The sequence below is a fragment of the Palaemon carinicauda genome, chromosome 30 (genome assembly GCF_036898095.1).
Source record: "Palaemon carinicauda isolate YSFRI2023 chromosome 30, ASM3689809v2, whole genome shotgun sequence".
Lineage (NCBI taxonomy): Eukaryota > Metazoa > Arthropoda > Malacostraca > Decapoda > Palaemonidae > Palaemon > Palaemon carinicauda.
In genome coordinates this window covers 55025502-55034863 of record NC_090754.1, presented here as the reverse complement: position 1 = coordinate 55034863, position 9362 = coordinate 55025502, and the positions used below count along the sequence as shown (strand labels likewise).

General features: G+C 34.7%; 1 protein-coding gene across 1 annotated transcript; it reads left to right on the top strand.

Moving 5' to 3' along the window:
- The first annotated feature begins 638 nt into the window (after positions 1–638).
- Positions 639–8503, top strand: RpL23 (ribosomal protein L23). Its single transcript, XM_068353805.1, has 5 exons — positions 639–710; positions 6228–6311; positions 7014–7142; positions 7848–7961; positions 8348–8503. The coding sequence occupies exons 1-5, from the start codon at positions 698–700 to the stop codon at positions 8428–8430; spliced, it is 423 nt and encodes a 140-aa protein (XP_068209906.1). The 5' UTR covers positions 639–697; the 3' UTR covers positions 8431–8503.
- The last annotated feature ends 859 nt before the right edge of the window (positions 8504–9362 follow it).

Here is a 9362-nt window from a genome sequence, read left to right as displayed (position 1 = left end):
ATATTATTACATTAATTAAGCTTATTTTACACGTATAATAAATAAATTAATGATGAAATCCTCAATATTTACATTTAAACCATTCTATATCGAAAACAGCTATGATAACACCTTGCTATCATCAGTTTTGGCAACCTATGCAAAGCTTATAAGCTTAATATTATTATTGTAATGAAGCTTATTTCACATGTACAATAAATAAATTAATGATGAAATTCTCAATCTTTACTTTTATCCCATTCTACTTTGAAATCAGCTAGGATAACACCTTGCTATCATCAGTTTTGGCAACCTATTCAAAGCTTATAAGCTTAATATTATTATTTTAATTAAGCTTATTTCACATGTACAATGAATAAATTAATAATAAAATCCTAAATATTTACATTTAAACCATTCTACTTTGAAATCAGCATAAAATCCTCAATATTTACATTTAAACCATTCTATATCGAAAACAGCTATGATAAGGCCTTGCTATCATCAGTTTTGGCAACTTATGCAAAGCTTATAAGCTTAATATTATTATTTTAATTAAGCTTATTTTACACGTATAATAAATAAATTAATGATGAAATTCTCAATATCCCATTCTACTTTGAAATAAAATAAGTTTTGGTAACCTATTGTGGTAACACTGATCTGATGTCTGCGCATTTCGCTCTTCTTGTTTTGATTCCTTCATCGTAGAGCCATCATGTCGAAGAGAGGTACGTGAGCGTCCCCGTATTTAATCCGTAAATATTAATGTAATCCGTCTAATTAATATATAGTGAATATGTCATAAGTGTTATGTGGGAAATGAATTTAATAATGGTGAAGATATAAAACGCAGGATTTATTTAAATGTGAAATGATAAGGTAATGTAAGATGATGGTTCCAGGAGGCAATGTTGTGTATGGACGTCGATGTGTTTTGGTGTTTGTAAATATTACGGCGATATAATTACTATTGAATTTTGTGTTTAATGTAATAGGAACGTTATTAATTAATAGGAGAATATATTTACAATATACGTTTGGTTAAATGTATTTGAACAAGTTTCCGATAACCTGTAGTTTTTGAGGCAATCATGTGTTGGAAGAATGTATTTAAACACGTAGTTAAGTTTGTAGATATTTAATTAAGTCTGATACTAAAGGTAGTTAACTTTCTGTCCTAAGCCATTGGTAATTTGAATAATAAATTGTTTAAGTTAGTTTTTAAAGTGATGTGAATCGGTCATGGTGTAACCTTAGGGTCCCAGTCGAACCTAATCTACCCTAAGAGACTAAGATAAGTTGTAACCCTTAAATAACTCGGAACGGCTTACTCTTAATGGAATTTCAAGCCTATTATATAATTGTATTGATACGTTTATAGATCGGGTTATTGTAGAAAATCCTATTGTAACGGTGTATGTATGATAGCGGCCACCTGTATGTTTGATTATGGCTAACTTTGAATACAAGTAAGGTGGGTCATGGGGGGACATATACCCTCCCCCCCACGTTACGTTAGTAGGGAAGGACATGGCATGTAGGTGGGGGGGGGGGTTAGGTGGTTCATTATTAATCCACACGGGAGGAACTGGCCGTTGATATACAAAGGCTCTGTTGTAACCTGTTTTCCCAAATTTAATATGTTAGATAATGAACTAGCCCTATTTATTCTCTTACTGGTCTTTGCTCCACTGTCACTCACTAGCAAAATTTTATTGCTTGTCTGTTCTGGCAAGTGGTACACGTTGCACTACTTGCGACAGGCTAGTTGGCGAGTATTTTGATGCACAGCACAGTGTGTCCCAACTCTTTGTATGTCTGCGGCCAGTTCCTTTTGCATGCATTTTGATAAGGAATTTTCGTTATTTCTGTCAAACCTCTGCACAAGAACCACCTAACTTAACCACACACAACCTAATCTACAGGCCAGGCCTCTTATGTACCCCCCCCCCCCCCCATGCTGCAGTATCCGTAGCTGGCTGTCGTCATATAATAATATAATACCCAGGTGGCCGCTATCATGCAAACATCCCTCCCAACCCATCTATAAGACTTTAGTGATACTGGCTCCCTTGTATATTGCAGACCGGGTTTTTGTTGGCTTTAAAAATTTGGTTTTATTTACCCAATTCAATTAGATGCTCATGGTGCTATCTGTTACTGCTTTTAGCATATTTACAGATATGTTAGTTTGCCTGGAGCCTTTGTATATCAGCAGTCAGTTCCTCATGCATTGATTAAAAATGAATGTCTGTAATTGACTCCAAAATAATGCAATCCTGCAGTTCTCATATTGCACAGTAATTAGGTAGTTATTTAAATTCTGGGAAAGCAATGATTAGCAAAATATGTTGAGGAGGGGGGAAGGGGTTGTTAAAAGGAAAAGCTCAGTTTCCTCAAAACGACTTGGAACTAACACGTCAACATAGTCAACCTAACAGAAGTTCGTGATGCCAGCGTACATAAACAGAAGTTCGTGATGCCAGCGTACATTTGATATACTGTAAATTCAAAATATACTTAATCAAGAATTGAGTGATTACTGAAAAGTCACTATTTGTAAATTGCATATTTTATGAACTTTTGAGTAAATTAATCATTTTTTGATCAAGTATATTTTGAATATACGGTATATCAAATGTACGCTGGCATCATGAACGTCTGTTTGGTGAGAAACTGAGCTTTTCCTTTTTATAACCCCTTCCCCCTTCCTCAAAATATCTTGCTAATCATTGCTTTCCCAGAATTTAAATAACTACCTAATTACTGTGCAAGAAGATGAGAACTGCAAGGTTGCATTATTTTGGAGTGAATGGAGAGTGTGGTGTTATAAATTACCTGGACATCAACTAACCTAAACTCACCCCCCCCCCCCCACCTAACCTACAAGCCATGTCCTTACCTACTAACGTTATAATACTTAAAGGTGGCTGCTATCATACATATGCACCGTTTGCCGAGTTGAACCTAACCTTGTTCTGGTGGGCTTGCTCTCCTCACAATTTATCATTCTCTTTGTTCTGTTTTGTCTTTCATGAATTACGGTCAATTCGCCCTTATATAAGAGTCAATGTGCCTACAGTACATGTAAGATTAAGAAAGTGGTGAAGTAGAAAACTTGAAATAGCTGAATATACGCAAGATTCAGAAAGCAGTTACAAAAAAATAAAAATAAAGTTTTATCAAAAGACAGTTGAATAAATGTATTACTATTCAGAAAGTATTTTTTTTTTTTTTAATAAAAGACAGTTACATACATGTAATATTCAGATAGTGACAAAGAATTGAAGAAACTTTTATTAAAATATAGTTACACTTAAACAAGTACAGTACACACGACACATGCAGGATTCAGCTGCGCACTTGGCCAGTTCAGGTGAACGCATGCTTTCTGCAACTTATAAGCCGATAGCTCACTCTTCACGTGTTCCTCCCAAAGAGTAAATATTCACCCCCACAAGTGTGTATTTTTTCCTTTGGATCCTAAGTAGTATTTTTTTCGGATACTAGTCTCGTAGATCGACGTCAATTTAGCCTCTTTGTGGAGAAGGCCTACGAAGAGGTAGAACTGTAGGTTACATCTACCTGCAGCACGTTTGTTTAGACGGTTGTGCCAGCTTTCAATATCATTATTGGTGCGGATAGACTGATAAAAAATACTCCAGCTAGAAGTTGGCCATAAGGAGTTGTGGATCCATGTTCTTGACATGTACTGCATTATAGTCTGCAACTGGGCTGTGGTAGCTTGACGTGAGAGCCGTTCAAAGATTTGTTTAAACCAGCGACTTGTATAGTGGATGATGTGTTGCTATAAGAGATAGGAAAATGAGGTTGGCAACCCCCGCAACAGGGTGGGCGAAATGACCGGATACCCTGTTTCATTATAGATACAAATGGGACATTTTCTACTAAAAAAAAAAAAAAAAAAAACTAGAAATACACCTGGGGTGCATGTTGCAATGGGTTTATCCTCATGGCCGAGTAATGTGCCATTTTTGTTAATCACTGGATTCAATTGGTCTTTACAATTCAACATTCTTAATCTCCTTTCTTCGGTAATAACTTGGGTCAATTGTTGTACATCTGTAATCTCTGCTCCTCTGTGTGCACAAGTATTTTGACATTTTTTATTTATCTAGTTACTCATTTACTTAAAATACATTGCTATAATTATATTTGTATTTGTGGAAGTCAGAGCCCTCAGGTGTTATCACATTTCCAAGTGGCGATGAGATGGGCAGGATGGACCAGGAATTTGTAGAGCGCATGGTTAGATAGAATCACAAGGTAGATGGACTGCTTATAGAGGGGTGGGACTGGATTTTAGTGAATAAAACAATTAGGCAATTATATTGGTTCCACCAAGACTACCTGTGAATGGGAAAAAGGAAAATTCCATTTTCTATGCCGACATGGGTCGAGTTTTCAAATTTCCAAAGGTGATAGCGTATGGTTCTAAGTACAGTATACCCATTTCAGAAGAAAACAGTCAGTGCATAAACCCAGGTTAGCAGCTTGTGTTAGGGTTAATAACGATATAGGTCCTATATTAGGTTCGCAGGTACCCATACGTGACAGTCTGAAACTCCATTTCAGAAATAAAACCTGTTGAATAATAAACCCACGTTTGCGACTTGTCCTAGGGCAAGTAACGTAGCCTGTTTTGTTCAGTCATTATTTCTGTATTTGTAAAACATTTAGAATTTGAAAGATAGATTATTGCCTAATATTTTCCTCAATTGTTTGAAGTATCTTCACATACATCAGGAATGCATCTTATTTTCTTCTTCAGGTATATCATAAGTTCTAAAAAATGCAAATCAATCCTTCAAAGCTGTAAATTATTCAAAAAAAAAAGGACATTAAAACTTTATTGGCTGGAATTTTATTAACTTTTCAAAGCAAGAGTTCTGAATTATGGAATGGTAAAAGTAGAGCGCGCACATTCAGAGGTATCTAGGTTAGGGTTCAAAATAGTAGGTTTGAAGAGATATCTTAGATTGTCATTACTCAAGTCTTAATATTTTACATAATGTAAAACTCAGTTTTGTATTTAGGATATTGATAGGTTTGGAGGGGAAAAAAATTTGGTAAATGTTCACAACTTTACCTTGAAATTTTTTTTTTATACTAACAAATCTGTGTGTACTTACGTATTGCACACGGACATCTTATTAGTGGAAGTTTAAGTCTTTTATTGCGCAACAACAAAGCATTTTGGGGGAAACTTTGCATGTAGTAAGGTCTGTTGAATCTTTTCAAGAAATTGTAGATAAAATGAGATCCAAGTCCAAATCTGACAAATTTCAATACCGCCATCGGGTAGAGAACCGGGAATTCAAGTCTAATTTATCCTACCTAACATGACTAATTGGGATGGTGTACCTCCTCCCTCGTAAACCGAGATCATCTATGGTCCTCGGAAAGGTTCAAGTTTAACCCTTTCAAATGAATGCTGATAACATTGAGTTAGAAAAGAAGGCAATTGATTGGCCAAGACATTATCACAGGCACACATCAGAAAATGGCTGTACTTCATTTTCAGTGAGGATTTAGAAATTAGACAAAAATTATCTTGACGTTTTGGAGCGCTTTCATGTGAAGGTATATCGAGCAAAATAGTATTTGATAAAACTGTACATTTCTTATCGGTAATAACCCCTACAATTTCCCATAGTGATAATGTTGCATAGGTCAAGTGTATTATTAAATGGATCCTCCAAATGATCACTAAATTAACAAATTATTTTCAGTTTTAAGAAATTGCAAGTTAATAATTTGATACGAGTATTGGTGGGCTTGATATAACGTGGTAATAGTGTTTGTGATTAAAGGAATCCGCTAAGTGATCACAAAGTTAACAGAAATTAGTTTCACAGTTAACAGAGGTTAGTTTCTGGATAGGCATGTATAGATGTTCTCTTGGACTATTTGCCCAGTCATCCCAGGATGTACAGACAAAATCATTATAACCTTTATGTAATCAGGCACACTAGACAATATTCTACGATTGAATTACACTTAACTATTACTCTATTTGGATCTTCCGCCGTAACAAGAATTATTTAGAATCATGAAATGCACCTGCTGATGACATTCAATGTCTGTAATGTCTTACAATACTAGTCTTTTTTTTTTTTTTTTTCATTTAGTGAAACTTATTGTATAACTGTCTGCAAATTATTTTCCCTTCTGCATAGTCTTTCCGTGAAATTGTTTTCACTGACCATAAATCTTCCTTTCAGGACGTGGTGGATCAGCTGGCGGAAAGTTCCGCATCTCCCTCGGTTTACCCGTGGGGGCTGTGATGAGCTGTGCCGATAATACTGGTAAGTATTTTTGTTCATGCATTTGAAATAGGAATACTGTACAGCATGTACTTAATACTTCAGAGAGATTAGAAATATTTTTCAACATCTTGAGGATGTGGCGGGTTTTTCTTCGTTAGGTTTCTTGTATCGCCATTTTGTGATAACTTGCCAGTAGTAATATACTAATTTGAGGTTGTCAGTCAATGAAGTTCTACAGTACTTGCTCTTTATGGTAGGATTTTGCCATGTTTGTTTCATTGCATAAACTATTAACCAAAGATCTGGTTAATCTGATCTAAAATTGGCTGACTTAATAATTAACTTGAGATTTAAAGTAACCGGAAAAGAAAATCAGAAGCCAATTATCCTTATTCTTTGTAGGTTTAATTTGAATCCAAACCATGATAGGCCATTGTAGGACCATGGTGGCATTTTTTCGTGGGTAGGGTAATGAGATAGATGACATGATTTAATAGTAATTCACACAATATAGCAGGCAACTTGTATAACCTCAAATATCTCCTGTTTTAGTAATACTTTTCTCTAATAGTGGTAGACTTTGTCTACCTTTTTTAAGGGTCAAGGTAGTTAGTTATTTCATTGATTTTAAATTTTATTAATCTAATTTATAGGTTGCAAATGCGTACAGCATTTAACTATATAGTAAAGTACTGAAAACTGTTAATTTATTGTTTTTAAAGCGGAGGTCTTTCTTTTCAGGCGCAAAAAATCTTTATATTATTGCTGTTCAGGGAGTTAGAGGTCGTTTGAACAGGTTGCCAGCTGCCGCAGTGGGAGACATTGTTGCTGCAACTGTCAAAAAGGGAAAGCCAGAGCTCAGAAAGAAGGGTAAGTTGTCTTCATTTTTTCTTTTTTATTGAATTTAGTCTGGGAAATTTTTTTTGGGTTTCCCATCTAAATAATTATGATATTGAATTTTGAAAGTTAAGTTCCTTTATTGCAAACCCTATCATTTTCTCTGTTTACTGTTGTCACTAAAGTTGACATTTAACCGTTACTCATACAGTTACTGTATTGCTTTCGAATCCTATCTTATGATTGATTTAGAAATTGCCTTTTGTAAATATGGGAACTGCTATATGGTAGTACAATAGTACTAAATAGGAAGAGAATGGAATATTACAGTGCTTTGTACACCTAACTGATAAAAAAGTAGATAATTTGTAATTGGAAGTGAGGCATAAATAACCTGAGGCTTAGGTATTATAAAATTTATTAAAATATCATCAGTTTATTAAGCAGGGTTGTTGAAAAAATGCAATAGCATTGGTAGTAACATGGTGCTTATCAGATCTTCAACGTGTAAAAATGTTGCAGTACTGTACAGGGGTTTGCTTTTTTCTGTTGAATTCTGGAATTTTGCTTCACTTATACCTTTGAACATTAGCAAGTCTAGTTTGGTTGTAACCTCATTTCAGTAATTAAGATTTAAACTGGTTTTCTAAAAGATAGGTAAAACGTTACTTTATTTAATTTCCCTTAAACTGGTTTTCTAAAAGATAGGTAAAACGTTACTTTATTTAATTTCCCCAGTACATCCTGCGGTCGTCATTAGGCAGAGGAAGCCTTATAGGAGGAAGGATGGTGTTTTTATATACTTTGAAGACAACGCAGGTGTTATAGTAAATAACAAAGGTGAAATGAAAGGTATGTATGGCTTTTGAACTCATAAGTAATATTTTGAATACTCATTCTCTTGATAAATAACTTGAACCAAGGTTTTGAACTTTCTTAATATATTGAATATTTATTCTCTTGATAAATAAATTGAACCAAGGTTTTGAACTCTCTAAATAATATATTGAATATTTATTCTCTTGATAAATAAATTGAACCAAGGTTTTGAATTTAAAGTAATATTTTGTTATTCTCTTGATAAAATAACTTGAACCAAGCAAGCTTAAGATATTCTTGGCATGCGTAACTGGTCTTTTATTAATTAAATATGAAATCCCTCTAGAATTGGGTTTAAACCAGCAATAGTTTCATTTACTGCATGGCTTAGTTGCTAACTGGCTTTTATTTTTTTTCAGGATCTGCCATTACAGGCCCAGTGGCGAAGGAATGTGCAGATTTATGGCCAAGGATTGCCTCAAATGCGGGGTCAATTGCTTAATGTCATTAAAGTAAAAAAAAAAAATCTAAATTTTTTATTCCACCTAATTTTTCATCAATAGGATAAGTTAGTTGGAGTTGTCTGAAGGGTAAGAACAGTGAAAATAACTTTTGATACTTTATTTTTATACAACTGTATTCATGTAAAATACTGACAATTTATCCTTTAATCATGCATGTGTATTTCTATATATTTATTAAAGCAATAAGTTATACCAGAAATTGATTAGCAGAATATTTTCATGCAAACACTAGGAAATTATTAGAAAAATGGTTTTAAGCCTGTTGGTTGAAAGTCATACTCATACATTAGTACACCAATTTATCACAAATGTATGCTGTAAATCTTGCATTTTCCCTAACTTAAGTATTAAGCTATTAATATATTAAGTTCAGCAGAAGTTTTAACAAAGAGAGGGAGTTAGTTTTGAATAGCTGTGAATTTTTGTTCCTACACAAATTAAAACCAATGTCCTTTAAAAAGACTACCAGGTTGACTTGACCAGGTTATGTCAAGGCACTTTGGTCCTGTTGAAGAGTCATTAATACTGTTACCTTCATTACAACCTAGCCATAAGTGGCACGTGGCTTGCCATGTGAAGGACCCCATTAGCTAGACGATTTATTCAGCTATTATCGGCTCCAATTCCAGGATAGTATTGATAAGCACATCCCATGCAGACTATGGGTTTTTGAAGGCTGCTCATATGGTATAGGCAAGGGACAGTGACATTTCCCTATAGGTCAACCAATACATATGATCACCACTCAAGATCCATCTTTACCCAACTAGGGCCTGGCAATGACTGCTGAAGACTTGGCAGATAGAAGCAGCGACCGAAGGAATCTGCATGTTCTGGATCATTGCTAACAAACTCTGGAACCAGAGTGGACAAAACCTTCCACCTTTAGAATGGCGAGATGAAGGAAAAG